Source organism: Tauraco erythrolophus, chromosome 3 (genome assembly GCF_009769465.1).
Source record: "Tauraco erythrolophus isolate bTauEry1 chromosome 3, bTauEry1.pri, whole genome shotgun sequence".
In the NCBI taxonomy this organism is placed as follows: Eukaryota; Metazoa; Chordata; class Aves; order Musophagiformes; family Musophagidae; genus Tauraco; species Tauraco erythrolophus.
The window spans coordinates 5,066,516-5,086,738 of record NC_141467.1 but is presented as its reverse complement, the minus strand read 5'-3'; the positions used below and the strand labels follow the sequence as shown (position 1 = coordinate 5,086,738).

The window sequence follows — 20,223 nt, the reverse complement described above, 5'->3', positions numbered from 1 at the left end:
CAAAGATCATCTAGTTCCAACCCCCCTGCCATGGGCAAGGACACCCTCCACTACACCAGGTTGCTCAAAGCCTCATCCAACCTGACCTTGAACACCTCCAGGGATGGGGCAGCCACAGCTTCTCTGGGCAACCTGTTCCAGTGCCTCACCACCCTCAATGTAAAGAAGGTCTCCCTTCTCCATCGTCCACCTCTCCCAAAACCACCCTCCCCCGGGAGGAAGCACGCCCCGGGGGGCCGCGGCGGGCGCCGCTCCCTCTCGCAGAGCGACTCGCCGGGCCCGCTCCGAACCCGCGACGGCCAAACGCACCGAGTACGCGCACGTTCCGCCGTGGGGAGCCGCGCACGGCGGCTTAACGGCCGCCGGCCCCGCTCCCCGCCCCGCCGCACGCCGGAAGCAGCGGCAGTGAGCTCCTCCCTCCTCCTGCCCGTTCCGTCTAGACGGGTGACGTCATCCGGGGGGGACGCGCTCCCCCGCCGTGGCGCGGACCCGGCGGAGAAATGTCGGTGCCGCCGCTGCGGAGGCTCCGCCAGGCGCCGCGGCACCTGCTGGTGTGCGAGAAGGGCCACGCGCGCCACGCGCGCTCGCGCCACGCGGCGCGCGTGCGGGACCACGCCTACAACTGCCGCGTGAGTGCGCTCGTGGGAGGGGGGGGGGGGGGGGCGGTTTAACGGGCGTTGCCGTCGGCGGGCGCCAGGAGGGAATCCCCGTGCGAGGCGGGCGGCCGCCGGCTCGGCAGGGCTCGGCCGCCCGCCTGGGGCGGAGCGTGGCGGCGAGCGGGGATAAAGAGCTGCCGGAGGGTTCCGCGCCGCCCCGTCGGGACCGAAGCGCCCCGTCGCCGCGGGTGGTGGGGTGCCGGTGGGGTGCCGGTGGGTCCCGCCCGCCCTCAGAGCGCCGCCCCGCCCCGCTTGCCGTAAGGTTCTTCCGTCCCCGTCCAAGATGGGCTGCGCGCCTCTTTGGAGCACCTCAGCGAGTGGGAGGCCGCCCGGACACGGGGTGGAAGAGAAGAGGAGACCTGGTGGGAGAGGTGACATCGTTTTGTCAGTCCCGGCCAGTAGCGCGGGGAGCGGCTCCCCCAAATTCCCGTTCCAAGCAGTGGGGGGCTGAGGGAGCGTCCAGCTGAAGCCTGGCTGCAGGTGTACCCTGAAAGTCGTCTTCGTCATGTTGTCCCGTCTTCTGCCCAAGTGTCATGCCACGCTGCCGTGACGACTGCTTCGTCGTTTTGGACAACTTCGCGCTGCGAAGGCCGGATTTTCCCTGCTCGCTCTCCTTTCTTTGCCTGTTGCCAGTGCCAGTCAGGCCCCCTTGCTGGTTCCTGAGCAATGTTTTTAGCAGCTAACCAGAAAGATTCCTGCTGGTGTGGCAGGCAGCCCATCTCTCAGTGGTTTGTGTGCAAAGGGAGATACGTACCTGTTCTCGGTGAGCTCTTTTGTTCCAGAAAAAAGGGGGTTTTTGAGGGGTGAAGTGGGAAGCAGCAGGGAGATGAACCTTTATGCTGCTCGTGCATGGTTCTTTGGAAGTTTAGTACTTGCCCATGTAATAACCCTGTTTGCCCTGGACTCCCGAACTTAAGACTTAGAATCGTAGAAAGAAACATCAGCAAAACCACAGACTCTTTTGTAGTTTCCTACTGATTACTGCCAACCCAATGTCCTAATCTTCTGTTTCATGGAATGGTTAGGGTTGGAAGGGACCTCAAAGATCATCTAGTTCCAGCCCCCCTGCCACGGGCAGGGACACCCTCCACTACACCAGGTTGCCCAAAGCCTCATCCAACCTGGCCTTGAACACTTCAGGGATGGGGCAGCCACAACTTCTCTGGGCAACCTGTTCCAGTGCCTCACCACCCTCTGAGTGACAAATTTCTTCCTTATATCCAATCTAAATCTGCCCTCTACTTCTCTTGATCTATGAGACATACAGGAGAGGTTTTAAACAAAAGTGAGATTAACGGCAGGCGATTCGACCAAAAGACTGAATGCTGGAGTTTAGTAAGAAAAGCAAGGTGCACATCCCTTTTGAAAACCAGTTTCCTACCTTCAGTTGGAAACCTGCTGCAGAAGTTACAGCCTTATGAGTTGTTTTTTTTTAAATCATAAACCCATCTTCGAGTTTTGTTCTGGTGGTCTGTTCGCTCTTCTGACCTCCAAAGTATTCTACAGAGGAGAAAGCATTGATTTAAAAACTAGTTTAAATTCTACTTTGGTCTTCGCTTTTCCATGGAGATTACATAAAAGCTTAACCTACATTTTTGGTTACAACTACTTCCTGCAGCAAAGCCTGAAGGAAATGTTCCAGCGTGACTTCGAGCTAAATTCGTAATGATGTGAAATAAGATCGTTGGTTAAGTCATGATGTGTAAAATCCTGCCTTTATGTAACACCTCAAATGCTGTTGTATAGCATGTAAAATGCAAAAATCAAGTAATGTCTATGCTGTACCTGGAGACATTGTGCAAATTGATACGTTTTGAAGACAACAGCTTGAAATTACTTTTTCTTCATCTTTTTTTTGGTGTAACATACTGATCTCTTTGAAAATAAGAATTTTTCCTTTTTTATCTCTTGGTTTTCTTCCAGAACAGGTTTTAAGGTATGATTTACATCTCAAATATGTTCCTAACAGGTGTCTTTTTTGATTCCTGAATGCGGCATGCTACCTGAAGTGCTGAAAAGTACCATTGCGGATATTGGAGAGTACTACCTGGTGAGGAGTTTATCGGTTCATGAATTGGTCGTTCATGATTTCATTGATGCTTTTGTGAAGAAAGGTAAGAAGGTAATCAGGACATGCCAGATGCAATGATAGTGTGTATTTTTCGTATCACAGTAAAAATCCAGTTATTTTTGCTTATTCTGAAAAGTATTTTAAAGGAAGGGAAGAAAAAATACTAACAAAGTTCTGTATTAATTTTATCTGCTTTTTTCTGCTTCGTGGTGTGTCAACATTTCTTTACACCCAGTGGGTCCAAAACTTCCATGATTCTTCCCTCTTCATGTCTACCTGTTGCATCTGAATTCTGCAAGCCAGCTGTCAAGAGGGCTTCCATGTATCCTCACACCTGTTTCTTCACTTCATCTTTATGCAGCTTCCTGCAGAAATCAGCTCCCTTCTCCCTTTCTGATTCCTTCATATTTCAACACAGAGCTGTGTTCCTCAGCAGGCAAGAGAAAAAGAGGAAAAAATAAGCTGCGGGTTGGTTTGTTGGGATTTTTTTTTGGCTAATGGAGCTGCAGTGGCTCATCCTTACACAGTAAGAGCGAAGAGGATGTGAAGAAGGATGCAACCTCTGCTCGGCCAACTTGCTGTTGCATACTCAGGAGCGTGCTGTTTTCATCTAGCAGGCCCTGCTCATTTGGCTCATGATAAATGTTGTACCTTTCAGGTGATTGTCAGGGAGAAAAAAAGCTTGAAAGGGAAAAGAGAAGAGAAAAGAGAATATATGGGTGAAACAGGAGAATGAGATACATTACTTTCTAAATGTGGGACTCTCTGCTTATTTCCTTTAGTCTCATTAATGACTTTTATGCCAGTGGTTTATGGAAGCAGTATGACAGTTGCACACTGACTTTACAGGATCTGACTCTTGTGTTTTTAAAAACAAAATTGATTGTGGCAGATGCTGCTACAAATATTGAGTAAGGTGGAAAGAAAGTGTTTTCATATCGGGGCACATTGTTAATGTTACTCATTTCACACGTCCCTTAAGATAGCACCAGTCCAAGGTGTAAAAAAATAATAACAAAAAGGTATTTTGCTTGAGCAGGTGAAAGAAAGTTGATGAAAACACAAGGGTTTGGAGTGAGTCAAATGGTATTTGGCATGTCGAATTATCTTGAGGTGAATGTTTCATGTTGTCACGTCTGTCTTTAAAGACCGTGTGATCTCATGGCTTTCTGCTTTATTGTTAAAGGTTCATGCTACGCACTTACCTATAACACAAAAATTGATCAAGATAATACTGCAGCTCTGCTACCAAATGGTAGGTTGTTTTGTTCTGGTTTTAGTTATACATATGCATTGATTGTGGTCTTTTTTTTTTTTATTTGGAATGATGTACAATGGAAAATGTAATGCTTACTGTACTTGCCAAATTTATTGGCATATATTCAAACAGAATCTATATCTATATTCAAACAGAAATAGGTTTGAATCAGAAGAATATTCATTTTAACTTCTTTTTTTAATTCATGATGTTAAATTCTTTATTTAATCTAAAGGAAATTAAAAAAAAAAATCACCTTTGCTTACGTATAGTGTCAGATTGTCAGTGCTTCAGCAGTAACTGCAATTGCTACAGAGGATTCTTTTTGTGAAAACATTACTTTCCAACTTCTCATTTCTTACTGGTCTTATAGACAGAATTTGTACCAAAAAAAGAAAATTATCAGCACTGCTGCTTAGGAACACTTCTTAAATATTCGGTATTTGTTTTGTGAGAATTATGTAACATTGTAAAATACTCTGTTGCAGTTCCATCAACGGTTTTGTGACAAAATGTTACATCTTAAGTGAGATTTTACATGCAGAGGAAATAATGAAGCTATTTTGGGCTTCACTTCCTATTTCCATTTAACAGTGTATCAGATATGACGGAAACACAAGCTGATCTATCAGCCCTCTAGCCTCACATGCTGTAATATGGCAGGTGCCCCTCAGGGCGTAAGTAAATCCACCTTCTTCAGAGGATGGATTCTTTTATGTGCTCCGTTAGCCCAGTCCTAGTGAAATGGGTGCTTCATAGCGATGGAGTTTGTAGGATACAATTATCACAAGCTCTGCACAATTAGTGCAGAGACAGTGTTACATTTTTTATGTTCAGTTGAGCGGTGCTTGTGTTTTACCAGGCCCTAGTGTAGTGTCGTGTTCAAGCAGTGCCACAGCAAATGCTGGGGGACAAGTGGAGGAAAGACTGAGACAATGAACTGAGGCAGTACGGTAAAAAAGCTACAACTAGCTCAGGAATAATATTACACTTTTCTCATTCTAGTTCATAAGACCTCTTTGATAAAAAAGATTAATTGAGTTATAGGTTTTTTTTAAAGCGTTTTTTAATCTGGTAATCTGTTTAACTGGAACTAAGGAGTCTGGATTGCATTAGTAATATCATTGGTCCAAAGCTAACATTGTATGAGGTAGACAGTTCTCGGAAGACTTCAAAGGGAACTAAGCAGAAGATCATTTGTATTAAAGTTTGTCTTGTTTATAGGAAAACTAATTCTGTCAGTGGATAAAGACACTTACGAGGAACTTGGACTGCAAGGTCGCCCTTCTCAGTATTCTGGCAAAAAAGTGATGAGATATAGTGAGTATTATTTGCATTAAACAGTGTTTATTTCAGATCTGTCTGTGAAACACCTTGTTAGGATGTTAAACCAGCAGTGCTGAAGCTTTTCTTTCCTTAAAATTTGTTATTGTCTAGGTCATATTTTTCCAGGTGCAGATACAAGGACTGAATGAAGATCAAAAGTACTTTTTCCAAATAATAAAGCAGCTATAAGGAAACAAATGTGTGATTTTTTTTTTTTTTTTTTGGGTATTTATAAAATTTTTCGTTTCTGGGTTTTTCATTTTGTTGTTTATCCTGGAGTGATGTAGGACTCAAGAATTTTTGTGCGCAATGTCTATGCCTTCTAATTTAAATTGGAAAATACTAAACTAATGAAGGTAGAGCCTAGAATTTGCACACTATACACAAAAAAAGTCAATGAAGAGCTTCACCCAGGAATGCTTGCTTGAAAGGGAGAATTTTATTATGTTACACACATTTAAAATGGTAGTCTCCAAATACTTGGGAAATGTTCTAATTTTTTTGACAGCTGTAGAGGAGACATACTAAGTGTGATTTTTGTTAAATTTTTTTTTGATAGTGATTAAAAAAAACATGAACGCTGACGTCTCAAATGTATTAGAACCTGCAGTATTCGATAGGTAAAAAATTTAGGAGGAGAAACTTGTTAGTTGTAGTAAGAATTTTGGCCAAATGGGACGTCATTTCACTGTTCAGTTTGTCAAGTAAAATACGTGATGAAACTTCTGTCTGGAAAATAAATGTAACTTTTAGCCTGGGACCAGTTCATCTAGGAAAAAACAGATGAAAAAGTGTCGTTGCGTGGCTTTGATGTTAGAAACTCTAGCTTTTTTAGTGCTAATAGCTTCTCTAATTACCAAGATATTTTTAAGACACTGTTTTGGGACTTCTGTCACTGCCATTACAAAAGGAATCAGTCCCTCCAGTCACTGGAAGGCAGTTCCAGATTATAACAAAGTAAGGACAGCAGGAGGTGACTATTTATTTACATAATGGAGTCATGTTTGCATAATCAAATACATCACAAGATATGTGAAAAGGAAGTTTAATGTTCTCTGGTTTCTTTGTGTTCTTTCAGTTATGAATGGATTTAATATTAAAATTTATTTCAGTTGAGTATTGCTTTTGTACGTTTTTGCAGTTATAACTATTGACTTGACTGATTCCGGCTTTCACCCTGATAGCAAGAAACATAACAGAGTGCTTTGGGCCTTGAAAGAAAAGAAACCTTTGGAATTTGACTTCCTGCTGGCTTGGGATAATACAGGTAATAAGAGCTAAACATGAAACTAAAATGTAACTGACATGAAGTCCAAATATTTTCAGTTTACTCTTCTTTTATAGTCATTTTCCAAATGCATTTTTAGTGGAGAGAAAAGTGAGATTAAGATGTGTTTGGGTGGGATTTTTTGTTTGTTTTGTTTATTTGTTTGTGAGGGGAGTGTGTGTGTTTAACTTCCCATGCAGCAGAACATTTCAGTTCAGGAACACAACCGTGATTCATGGGAGGTCTATGAGTCACTTCATTTCCTTGCCTCTGTTTCCCAGGCTTTCTGGCATAACTTCGCCTGTTTGATAGCGCTGCCTCTTCTTTATAAATCTGTTATTTAACATAACTATTATTAATACACTTTTTTTACATGTCTTTATTAATACACATAAGTTACATGTTTGGTGTGGTGCTTGAGACAGGGAACTTTCCGTGTCATCAGCAGTTGCAGGACACGTACAGAGTCTCTGCCTCTGTCGTGTGCCGTGTACATGGATGCACACGCAGCCTGCTACTTTATCTTTTTATTCTCAAGCACTTGTTTGGGATTGCAGCAGAGTGAGAGATAGTTGTTACAAGAAATTGTATTGTCTCAAATCGCCTTTCTTCTATAATTTTTTTACCTACTGTTTTCTGGCTACATTATTCTTTTCTTCTGGGATTTAAGTATTGTTCTTTCTCTGAGGGTCCTCAGTCGCTCATATTACTTCAGAACAGGCTGTATCTGGGCATACGTAGGATTTGCGTAGAACTGACAAAAGCTGCAGGAGTCTGTGCTGCAAAAAAAGATGTTTTTCTTCATCATAGTGATGTAGCTTTTAGTGTGGCCCTACTTCGAGTCATGAAGAAGTCTCCACCCTAGCAACAAGAGATGTTAGAGAGGTCCCTGAGAGTGCTTTCTTGTCTTCTCTTTGCATTGGTACTCTTCCCTGGCTCTTCAGGACCAGGTCTGAGAGGGAGTTAGTGATCTGAGAAATTAAAGCTGCTTACAAGCTCCTTGAATTGTGTCCCATGTTTCACTGCAGTCCTTCATGTTTCCCTTCCCCTTTTTAGGTACTAATCAAATGACAAGGGTCCTTCCTTGTTTGTCATGCAGAAATGGTTTAAAGGCTTGCAGTTCCCATCCTTGTGGTCTTCAGGAAAGAGTCACAGTGAAGACTTCCTACCACAAATGGTGACTTAAATCCAACTAAGGTGGCAGATCTTCCGGCTCAGCTTGCTTGGGTTTATTGACCCTGGAAAGAGAGCAAAATGCCTCTAGGGCCAGTAAGTTTTTTTACGTTTGCTGCTGCCAGTATAGCAGCATTCAGGAAGGATAGCATTCCTTTTCCTCATTTTCTTGCATCCAAAAAACAGGTCAGGTCAATCATTTCCTGAATATGCATTTAAATCTGAAGGCCTTTTTGTTCAGGAATCTTGTGCTCATAACACAGGAAAGACAAAATAAAACTTTTATAGATTTTTATTAATAAGCTTGAGACATCGTGTAGATTCTGCTGGAATGGGAAAAGAGGATTTTGTTGACAGAATCTGTGTACCCTGTGAACATCCTGCTTTCAGCCTTCTTGCTGATAACTGGTGTTTCTTGCTGGGGCTGGAAACATTCCTGTCACTTTCCAAAAGCCTGGAAACATTCATGTCACTTTCCAAAAGCAGGATTTTTTGTTTTCATACCCATTTTTCCCACTTACTGGTTCTGGCACCAAGAGGAACAGAAAAAGGGGATATGGAGTGTCTCATGTCTTTAATGACAGAGACAAAATAATTTTTTCTTCTCTTTTCTATTGCTGTATTTTCTATGACAGTTTTGAATGTTTATTGGCTGCAATTGACTGGCCACCAGAAGCCTTTGACGACGTGCCTGGTTGGTACTGACATGGAAAGCTATGCTGTAGCCAGAGGAATCGTTCTCTTGGAGTCTTGACTGTAGTCTTTGAGATTTCCTGGAGTTAGGACTATAGCTGAGGGTCCCCTATGGAGCGGACATTTGAAATGTACCATTTTTTATATTTGACTAAGAATTCTAGGGCAATATTATACGTTCTTCGAACCTACTAGTCTAATAAATGCCAATAGGTAGTACAGGCTGAAGGAAGATCATCTGTTCTAGCACCCTTCAGGCTTAAATATATCCATATAAAAAGACTAAACTAACAAGAATTCAGTGATTCCCTGTCTTTGTCACTGTGCCCTTTGGTAATCAGACCCCCTTTTTTGAAGGATGACTGAAAAGGATCAGGTTAGCTCTCCTTTTTCTACTTGCCCGTGTGATTGTCCTTGATGGAGTTTAGGCAGTCCGTAATTTTTGATAGCAAATCTTGGATATAGTATTCCGCAGTGAACTCTGTCCTGTTCTGGAATTTCTTCTGTTCACACATGCTTTTCCTGCAGTATTTAAATGCTATTCTGGACTTCAGACTTCTCACGAGTAATGTGTTGTTTCCTGGTCACCTAGAATCATAGAATACATTATCTGGAATTTCAAATTTAGGAGAACTGATTGCACATCAATTATCTTACTGCTTCAAAAAGGTAGTTGGTTAGTATCTCTTGATTTGCTTGCTTAGGTTAGATTAGGTTTTTAGTCTAGGTTAGATGTTTTAAATTTTACCTGCTGTTTTGGATCACTGAGTAGGGTTGAAGAAACACGGCCTTTCCCACAAGTCCATCAAGGTACATCTGTTACAGCCGTACTGCATTCAAAAACTTATCACTGTTTTTTTTTTTTCTTCTTCTGTTAAAGTGAGATTTGTGATACAGCTTGATTTCTTTGTCCTCTCCCCATCCTTCTCTCTTCAATCTTTGTTCCCCAGACTATCCTAGAATTCCTCTTGACGTCATCGATAAATCTGTTCTCACACTTGTAGTCCACCTGTTCACTTTTCCACTACTGGGGGAACACAGTGTTCTGGGATGGGGGACACCTTAGCCAGTTGGGTAGGAGAGTCTCTAGCCTTGATGACGAGATGACCTTCCAAAATATACCTTATCCGAAGATGATTTCTCAATTTACTGTACATCAAGAATTTTCCTCCGAAACCGTATGGCTCCTAAATTAAGTTTGCCATCACAGCTAGGAAATCAAGTATGTGGTCCTTAGTGATGAGATAAAACTTTGCAGGAGGATTCTTGCACATTCTTGTCTGCTGAGAGAACTGAGATCCTCTAACCTGACATGCAGAAGAGAAGACTGAGTGCCTTTTGGGGCAACAAAAAGGGAAACTTCCTGCAGTTGTGAAGGCATGTTCCAGGAGAATTTAAATGACACTCTAGCTTTTTGCAAAGTATTCCTGAGATGTGTAGGCATTTATTCCATGGGAGTTGTTCACGATTCCAGAAGCCATACTGTATCTAGGAGGCAGTTCTGAGTGAACTAGTGATGCTGGGATCCCTCTAGACACTCAGTGGTTCTGGAGGGAACACTGCCCGAATTCCAGTGACCTTAGTTCCCTTTATCTGCTCTTAGAGATGCGTTATCTTTGTGAACGTCTACCACGTGTTCTCCCTCTCAAGTTACACTGCCAGAGGAGTTTCTGGAGATGCTGAGCTAGAGATGACCTAATGGTGTAAGGCATGCATTGCCCTTCTACAGCAGCGAGTACCTGAGTCTGAGCACAAGGGGAATGTATGTGTGGGCACTAGGAGGGCAGAATGTTCTCTGGCCTCTTGTATGTAGGCACAGGTATACTTACAGTGGGAGTGCGTTTGCAGACTGCTTTGTCCTGGGGAGCAGTGAACATTGGTTCCTGCTCCCTTTCTTGTGTTCCTTTTCCAGAACACCCTGAATTCCTCTTTCCAATGAGTTCATTTTATTACTTGCTGAGTTAATTCTGCTTGAGTTTTCTGTTGGCAAATCTATACTTGCTAGTTAAATAGTAAATTTACTGAGTTGCTGAATCTTGGTTAATTGTGATTTCCAAGAAGATAAGGAAGCTGAAGATTCCAGGTAAGCAGTTTTGCACACTGCATTTTCTTGTATACATACTCAAAGGCTTCATGTATTCAGTGCTCCTTTTGTTCAGCACTTTCTTAACAGCTCTTTCCGGTGTTTTGTTGTTAAGGTGCAGAGGGATCCATATTGATGTCGTACTTTTCAAAAAACCAAATACAGGCCCTGAAGCCAAAAATAACTTTCAGCACGTTAAGAGACTTGCAGTGTCCAGTGTTACAAAGCAATGAACTACAAGGAAAGCCAGAGGAGTCCTGCAGTGCAGAGGAACTGTTTGAATGGCTAGGCGCTGTCTTGAATCAAGTTAGCTTGTAAGTATTTGCATTTGTTTGGTCTTTAAGTACATTTTAAATAAGGAAAGCCACAAGGCTTTATTTAAAAAAGTTCAATAAGAATTAAGACAAACATGTTTCTGTAAGTGGGAAGTCTCTTATGAACTTAAGTGTTCATTGTAAGTCTTTAATAATTTACCTGTGTTTTTAAGGGTACCCTTGTGTATTGGTTTTGGCTGGGATAGAGTTAATTTTCTCCACAGTAGCTGGTGTGGCACTGTGTTTTGGATTTGTGACTGAAGCAGTGTTGATAACACAGGGATGTTTTAGCTATCACTGAGCAGCGCTTACACAGAGTCTAGACCTTTTCTGCTTCTCACACTGCCGTGCCAGCGAGGATGGGGATGGACAATAGGCTGGGAGGGAACACGGCCACGACAGCAGACCCCAGCTGGCCAGAGGGATATTCCACATCGTACAGTGGTGTGCTCAGCAGTAAAAGCTGGGGAAGGAAGGGTGGGAAATGTTCAGAGTTACACCATTTTTTTCCCAAGTGAGACAGCATGAAGCCCTGTGCTTTCCTGAAGATGGCTAAACATCTGCCTGCTGATAGGAAGTAGTCAGTGAATCTCTTGGCTTGCTTTGCTTTCACGTGCAATTTTTGGTATTGAATTGTCTTCACCTCCACTCATGTACGTTCTCCCTTTTACCCTTCTGATTCTCTGCCCCATCCCACTGGGAGGGGGCTGAGCGAGCGGCTGTGTGGTGTTTAGGTGCTTACCAGGGTTAACCCGCAGCACCGTGACATCTTGTGTATTAATTGCTTGACCATTAATTGCCTGGGTATTAAAGTAGATTATATGCATAGATACTACTTGTTTGATACAAGTTTCGATTACTAAGACTTCCTGTAGAAGACTTAACATGTATTTATTTTAGCTGTTGTTTTTTTTGTTGTGTTTTTTTTTTTTTTTCCAGAGACAACAAATCATCTAGCTTCTTATCAACCTACTGCTGTCCTCAGCCCAACACAGTGGTGGAAAAAGCGTTTTTGTGCACAATCACAGGCTTTATAATTCCTGAGACAATAATTCAGTTATTGGAGCAGCTGTGGTAAGGGTTGACAGGTGTACATTACTAAAACACTTGTACTGTAACACTTTTTAACTTTCAAATCACTTTTAAATACTTCTTTTTAGTAGTGCTGTTGGATGTAAATAGCAAAATACACAAAATGAAGAATTTTTTTAGTTAGGAAATGAACTGGAAGCTTAGCATTGTTATGAAGAAAGCAATAAACAATTTTGGATACTTGAAATTTGAAAATGCTTGCCCTGTATTCTAGTAATGACTTTGTTTTTAATCTTAATTTCTAAGAAACAGTGGCTCTACTGAGCTCCTACATTTTTCAGATTCCCACTGTCTATGAAAATCAGATGCCCTCAAATATGCCTGATTTGATATTTTTAAGTACTGATGGAAAATACGATTGAAATCCCCTTATGATACCAAAAAGAGTATCACAAGGTACTTCAAGGCTATTACAACATTGCAATAAATTAACTTCTAGTGAGGTTTTTGAATCAAGTGTTGTAACGTAGGACACTGGTTAGCGATGAACGAGGTAGCTGTAGTTCTGATTCAGGACCAAACTACACAATACTAGTGTGTTTTCTGTTTTCTGAAAGACAATGCATGCTGCAGGAGATTCAGAACAGCTACTTTACAACTTAGAACTTCTTCTCATTGCGTAACTTGCAGATTTGTGCTGTCTAAAAGTATGGTAGGAATAATCAAGAGTCAATCTTATTTCATTTCCTAAAGTCTTCTGATAGATTATTTTCTTTTGAATTTATTTATTACGTACTAAAGTAGGGTTTTTCAACTGTTAATTATAACTTTTCACTGAAGTGCCTGTGTCTCTGATTATTTTGCTTTATGCTGTCTATTCCATTATAATTATCGATTACTTTGTCTTCTTCCTTGCAGTTGCTATTTTGGTGAACCAAAACTGGCATATTGGCTGACCTTAACTGTGCATGGCTTTGCAGACAGCCCTGTTTCCTGGAGAGAAAGTGAACATGGTTTCCACAAGGGAGGAGAGAACTTGTACAACTTCGTCATTTTTAGAAATCTGGACTACTGGCTTCAAATGGCTGTGGGAACTAATGATGATTGTCCTCCATAAAGTTACATCTACAGAAGAAGTATTTTATAATCTCATGCTACTGTATAGAAACCTGATAAGGTAGTTTTTATAAAAGTAATTAGGTAACAAGTGAAGTACTAAGAGGCTGTATATGTTTTTCCATTATTTGTAGCCCTTAAAGGATGACCTACAATGGAAGGAATGGATTTTTGTTTCTTCACTGTCATACAGTGCATTCTGAAAGACTCCATAATTCTAGCTTTAAGAAAAAAGATACATTTTTAAGAGTTTAAATTCTCAGGAATTGACTGTAGGTGATTTCCTTTTATGCACGAGTAACTTTGGAATTTGAAAGTTAGGTTTACAGATTACTAGCTAAAATATTTGTGAGGAAAGCTCATTTTGGGATTTGTATTTGCTTTCTTTACATTAAAGATCTGTAAAAGCTTCAAATTCATGTTTAAGACACTTCAGCCTACATGCTAACAAATCAAAAAAAAAAAAAAAAAAAAGGGAGATGTAGCCTTCATAATTTGGTAGGCAGGAGGAGGAAAAAAGCAAGAAGGAGGTACATGACAGTGAGAGGAGCACCCATTGAACTTGGAAAAAGTGTAAAACCTTACTGACCTGATTTTTCGACTTTGCAGATCACAGCTGATTATCAGAAGTTGATTTTTAACAGTGATGCAAAAGGCTGCTGCTTGCTTTCTTAATTGACCTCCACACTCATGCTCCCACTCTCACCCCACCAAATCTCTACTTTTAAAAGTAGCTTGTGGTTCTTGCTTACAGGACAACTCACAGAGCTCAGATTTCACTGTCACGCTACTGCAGACACGATTCTGGGAAGAACACTACAAATATATCCTCAAACAATGCATTTGAAGTGAAACAGATTTTGTTAACAATAAACAGTAATGCTGAGAGCGTAGGCAGCTATTAAGAATCCAGGTTAACTCCTGTTGAAAACTGTGAAAGGTTGGGTGGTGGAGGGGGAAAGGGACGGGGGTTATTTGGGTTTTGATTTATGGATTGGATATGTATCATTAAAGTACCAGTGCAGTGCTAAAATGGAAGTTGTTCCCTTGGTGGAGCGAGAGATTGGTAATGGAAGGTAGGATGTAGCTGTAGTGGAAATATCAACATCTGCTATCAAGGAGAGTGGCACAGAAAAGCAGAACGCCTGTGGGAAGCAGTTGAGTTTTCTTTTTTTATCTGTTTATTGGCTCTCGTCAGTGAGGAGGAGTCATCCTGGATGATTTACTGGATGATATTTGTTTGTCATACACCTCTACTAGACATAAGTGCTTTTGCTCAAGTTTTGTTACATGTTTTACAAACACAACTCTGATGAATGAGCAAACAGTTTTCGAAATCATTATGTTGTTTTTCAAAATTATCCTGCCATGAGATGCTTCTAGTAGGTTACCAGGAGCAGAAGTTCCACCTTGTCACATGTACAGACATAGACTCACACGATCACAGGCTGCATGGACAAGAGTCTAGGAAAGTTCTTGGCTTGACACTTGACTAGTAAATGCTTAACAGGGCTGGCTCAAACATTGTGCTTCTTTACTATGCATCAGTGCAAATGGTTTCAGTTGTTGGCTAAATATGCTTTTGAAAGTATCTGTGGAGAGATTATGCCATGTGTCGGCTTTCACAAAAGAAACTAGTAACCAGAAGTGTCTTCCTTTTTCCTCTTGATCTGAAGGTCTTTTAAAAACTTGGGCAGTCCTGGAAGTTACACCTGCAGCATAAGTTCTAATACAAAGTTAAAAATCTTAAATCTTTATGAAGAATTGGATGAAGTTTGTAGGTGCTCCAGTGAATGTGTTCATGTTTCTGTCAGATTCTAGTAAAACTTTCCCCCACAATGTGTACACACACACACACACGCACGTATAATCTGTACTGCTTGGAGAGAAAAAAAAAACATCCAGAAGTAAGACTCTTGTGGTGCTAGGTTTGTTTCCCTTATCAACTCGGAGAAAGGAGTGAAGGCTTATGCTTCATAGTACTCCCAGCAGGATGCAGCAGCTGTTGGTCTTGGCTCTGAAATGGCAGCAGTAGGACCAGGTGAAGTGATTTTTCTAATTGGCACCTGGTTGCAGAGCACCTTGGGATTGCTGATCAATCTGCTGCAGAAGTGCTGATGGGTACACAGTGATCGACTCATTGAGATGATTCTGGAAGGCAAGCTGAGAAGCAGGCATTTCAGCTCTATCAGTTCTCCTCAGCAGGTGAGTATTAAGGTTAATCTTTTAGGGATATGCAGGGAAATCTCATCAGATCGGTCAGAGTTCCCTTTGTCTCCTATTTACATAGGCAATGGACTGTGAACATTTCTCCAAGCTCAGTGTTGTAGGCAGTCATTTGGCTGTGCTGCTTCCTACAATCCCTTGTTGTCTTCTGGTGGTTGTTTCAAATGGCTTTTCCAGCTAAGAAAGGGATTAAAATACTGTCTCTGAATCCTGTAACTTGAGATGCTGAGTTGGTTTTTAGCTTTACTCTTGGTTTCTTTAAGCGTGTACAAAATCTCTGAAAACCTTGTGCTGTTAATAGTCACTGCAGTTGGTCTACTTTTAGACTCTGTGAGATGCTGCAGCGTTAACCAGATCCATGCTTTCCCAGTAAGGTCCGATGGGGTGCCTGCCTCTTGGGACACAACTACACTCCTAAGAGCCAGGCACGCTTTCCTGTGCTTGCTGGGCTTTGTAGTTGCACAGAAGAGCAACTCGGGGGTGGAACTGACTTCTTTCTTACTGCCTGCAAACTGTGACCTGAGGGAAGATTTTCCTGGGATGAGGGACAGCAGTCTGTTCCCTACCATCTGTAAGGACAGAGAGAGTACTGTGTCTCCCCTGGAAACTCCCCAGCATGGGAGAGACTCTTGCTGAGGAAAGGAACAGGAAGGCATTGCTCACATGCTTGGGGAACAGGTTAGGAGGGAGTAGCTGGGACTGGGCCAGGTGGGCAGTAATTCAAGGAAGAGTTGGGCAAGGCACATGAGATGGAGATAAACGTTTTTGCATGAGAATGAAAAATGGCTGCTGCTGGTGGTCTTGCCCTTTGTGCCTGCCTGTGAGGGAGGACAGGAAAATCTCAAAGGTTCCTGAGAGCTGCAGAAGTAATGAGGAGCAGCTGTGCACCAGCTGCTTCTGAGATCAAAGGGCTGAGTGCTTGCTAAGAAGTTTTGCCTCTGGGGAGTGTTTTATCTACCATGGGGAAGGAGAGCCAAATATCTGAATGCAGAGACAAGCCTGGGGCAAGCTGGTTGCATGAGAAGTAGAGGTTGTTGTCCTGGTATTCGGACAGCCAGTGATAAGATACTTCTTGAGATCTAGGGAACTGCTCTGCTTTTACCTCAGCCCTTCTACTGAGCTGTGCGTTCTCTCTGCTGCCTCTCAGCTGGTGTATGGAAAGGGAATTTTGTTGGGAGGTAGCAGAACCAGCTGGGAATGGGCCACAAAGATCGTGTGCATTTGCAGTCGTGTTTTGAGTAAGTGGTTAAGTGTATTCAGAAATTGGTGGGTGTGGAACAAATAGAGAACAAACCTTTGTGTTAACAACGGGGAGATAAAAGCTGAGGCAGTTGGATAGCGCATGTTATGCAAAATCCCTCTAAATAGAACATATTTGCAAATGCTGACTGAGTCGGGAACCTGTCTGGAGAAATAAAGGTATGTGTCCCATAATGCCAAGAACAGGAACCTAACGGTGGTGGTGGTGGTAGTTTGTGTTTACTAGTGTCTGTTAGCATGGGGGACTCCGAGAAAGTTAGAGATAAGGATGTGAAAAAGAACTTTCACTATCAGGATAGATTCTAGAGATGCTGTGGATGCAGAGGGAAAGCAGCAATATTTGGCACAGCATAGATCTGGGGAATGCAGGAGAGACAAGAATGAGTGCTAATAATCTAAGGCTACTTGAGGTGATGGGGCTTAATGGAAGGAGAAGCATAAACTTTGGTTGCATCATGCTGTCATTTACTGGGGAGTATCCGTTTTGGAGAGGCTAGCCAAGATGTAAAGTTGGATGTCTGGAAAGAAGCCAGCAAGAAAACAGGTTCATATGTCATCAGCCTGGGGATTGCATAGCAATCGTGGGAGTGAGGGAGATTGCTCCAAGATGGGGTATAATGTTTTTGTTGGAAATAATTTGTATGCTTTCGTTATTCCATGCCACAAGCTGCCTCCTTTTGGTTTATCTGTAAGGTTTCTGAGAGCATTACAGAAACACCAAAGATTTAAGGCTGCCTTGAGATAGGTCAGATGATGTTGATATTGCTGTTAATTGCAATTAGCACTTGGGCTGCTTACCCAGTGCTGCAGAGCGAGCGTGGGGTTTTGCACATGCAGAGAGTGCCCCTGCTACAACTACTGCAAAAGTAAATGGTAAGGCAGACAAAAGGTAAAAAGGAAAATGAGAACTTACAGGAGTATTTCTTTTCCTCCTGTCGTGGGAGGTGCATAAGAAATCAGTGGCTCATCTGGGATTAGAATGAAGGCTTTTTGTAGCTAGTCCAGACTCTACCTACTAGATTATAGTTCCTCTGATGCTGTTAATCAAAGATTAATGCATGCAATTGACTCTTGTCTTTAGTATTTCTTGATGTGGTAGCTATACTAGAACATGCTTGAAGTGTTTTTCTTAATCATTTTTATTCATAGAATAGAGCTTAAAGAGCAAAACCAGGGACTAATTAAATTAGTGGGCTGTTAAATAACTGCCTTTTAAATATTAACAAGAATTTCAGAATTATCTACTACAAACTAAGGCAGCTCTTCGTAAATGAGCAGCCTCTGTTTCATCCTTGGAAATAGCTTCCAGCACTGCTTAAAAAAAATGTGTTTTAATGCAGCCACATACAGGAGCGAAAAGAGGGAGCGCAAGTGACCTGTAGCAGTTTTCAGCTTTCCAGAGAGCCAGGTGCAGGGTGCCTTGGCTATGCCAAGTTTCTTTTAGCTAGCTTTGTTAGGACAGTTTAGTAGGCTTTAGTTATTAAAATATGGGTATGTTTTACTTGGGTAATTGAGGAATAGCCTAAGCAGTGGTATGTGCTGTCCTGTCCACCCACTGTAAAATACAGAGAACCATCGATACTAATATTGTTGTTGTTAATGTCTAAGCCAGATGTCCAGCTTCACTAGATACCACCAATCTTTCTGCCAGTAGGGTTGCAGAGAATGCCAAGGGACTGAGGTTTATTATGTGATTGCTGATGAAAAATAGCATATTTATTGATCTGTCATGAAGACAGGTATTTCTAATACTTGTCACTGTTGAAGTTTGTACCTTTCTTCAGTGCTACCAAATCGGGGATGCGTTTTTAAAAGGACATGGCTTAAGGCTCTTGAGGAAGCTAGTGCTATTACACAGTAATTTTCAAAAGTTTTTGTAATTTGGCACTGAAATAAAAGCCTTATGGAACTAGGCACTGCTCTGCCATTAGGACAACTCCAATTTCAATTTATGAAGAGGTTTCTTCTTTGCTATTGAAGCAAATTAAGAGTTTAAATGGTCAGCTTTTGAAGTGCAGGCACAAAACCAAGCAGTGGTACATTGGTTCTTGAGTCTGATTTTCAGTTAGATACTAAATTCAACTTTAGAGCTCCTGGTGTCTGAACAAGATGTTGTAGTCCCATAAACTTATTGAAATGTTCTCAAATATTTTGATAAGCTTTATGACAGTTGGGTATCATTTGTTTTCCCGTAGTTGGCATAAATACCATATCGTGTACTTGTGGCTGGTTTGACAGAAAGGTGGTGGTGTGTTCCAGATGTCGCCGAAATTCGTGCTACTGTAGAGGATGCCATGACTTTCATCTCTCAAGTTAAATAGTGTGGAATCAGAATCTGAGATACATGGAACCTCTGTACCTGCACTGATCGTAAAGGCCAGGAGGAATAGTGGGCATTTAGCAGTGCAGAGTCATGGATGCCTTGTCCAGATGATTAAAAGTATCCATATGACCAGCATGGGTTTGCAAGGTCCGTGAATTAAGTCTTCAAAATTACGTAGCCACCCTCAGGTTAGCTCTGTAAAAGCAGTGATACCTACATAATTTTGAAGACTTGTAAAAGACTTTTGAAGATCTGTAAGAGCAGAGAGAGTCCAGCGCAGGGCCACAAAGATGATTAAGGAAGTAGAGCATCTCCCTTATGAGGAAAGGCTGAGGGAGCTGGGTCTCTTTAGCTTGGAGAAGAGGAGACTGAGGGGGGACCTCATTAATGTTTATAAATATGGAAAGGGTGACTGTCATGAGGATGGAGCCAGGTTCTTCTCACTGGCATCCAATGATAGGACAAGGGGAAATGGATATAAGCTGGAACACAGGAGGTTCTGCTTAAACATGAGGAAGAACTTCTTCCCGGTAAGGGTAACAGAACACACTGGAACAGGCTGCCCAGAGAGGTTGTGGAGTCTCCTTCTCTGGAGATGTTCCAAACCCGCCTGGACGCGTTCTTGTGTGATCTGATCTAGGTGGTCCTGCTCTGGCAGTGGGATTGGACTAGATGATCCTTTGAGGTCCCTTCCAATCCCTAACATTCTGTGATTCTGTGTGGTTCTGTGATTGTGGTGCCTACTTGTAGGTGCTCAATTCCCCAATGGCATTAGGGACCTTCAGGCTGGATACCTGGTCCTGCAAAGGGCATTTACTCTTGTGCTCAGAACAGACATCCAGAAAAGTCAGCATGCTGAGTAGTGAGCTACCTACACATTGACAGTGTGATGGACTACAGGTGCCTGAAGAACCGTGGTAGAGACATCTGGGTTTTAGTTGTAACTGGTAACAAATTGCTGGGTGACCTTCTACGAATAACTTTGCGGTTGCGTACTGCTCTGATGCCTTCCTATTCAATGCAACAGACTGAGGGGTGCTACTTGCTTTGTAGAGCACTTTGAGAGAGCCATAAGTTGTCTTTTAGTGTTCACAGAGTTTACTTCAGAACCTAGAATCAGCTCTTGCCACGTCCATTTTTCTCTGAAGGCTGCCGATCAGAGAGGGGTGGTTTTGACCAGGGCTCCAGGGCAAAACAAAGCCTATATTTCCTCTACCTGCCTGGAGGATGATTGAAGTGAAGGAAGTGGTATGGAGTTTAGTGTGCTCAAGGCAAGACTGTAATGTGCTGGAAAACACGACTCCGTTTAGTCTGCAGCTTTGTAGAGAACGGAGGGATGAAGGGTAACTAAGCGTGAAGCGTTTGGGATATTTATAAAAACGTGAAATGGCTTTTCTTGTTAAAAGATTGGTGGTGCATCATTAA

General features: G+C 42.2%; 1 protein-coding gene across 1 annotated transcript; it reads left to right on the top strand.

Annotated features, from left to right (window-relative positions):
* Positions 1-500: 500 nt before the first annotated feature.
* On the top strand, positions 501-13,356 carry RPP40 (ribonuclease P/MRP subunit p40). The gene is made up of 8 exons (XM_086608975.1): positions 501-629; positions 2,626-2,770; positions 3,914-3,982; positions 5,210-5,305; positions 6,453-6,578; positions 10,643-10,841; positions 11,781-11,915; positions 12,792-13,356. The coding sequence occupies exons 1-8, from the start codon at positions 501-503 to the stop codon at positions 12,988-12,990; spliced, it is 1,098 nt and encodes a 365-aa protein (XP_086465101.1). The 3' UTR covers positions 12,991-13,356.
* Positions 13,357-20,223: the final 6,867 nt, after the last annotated feature.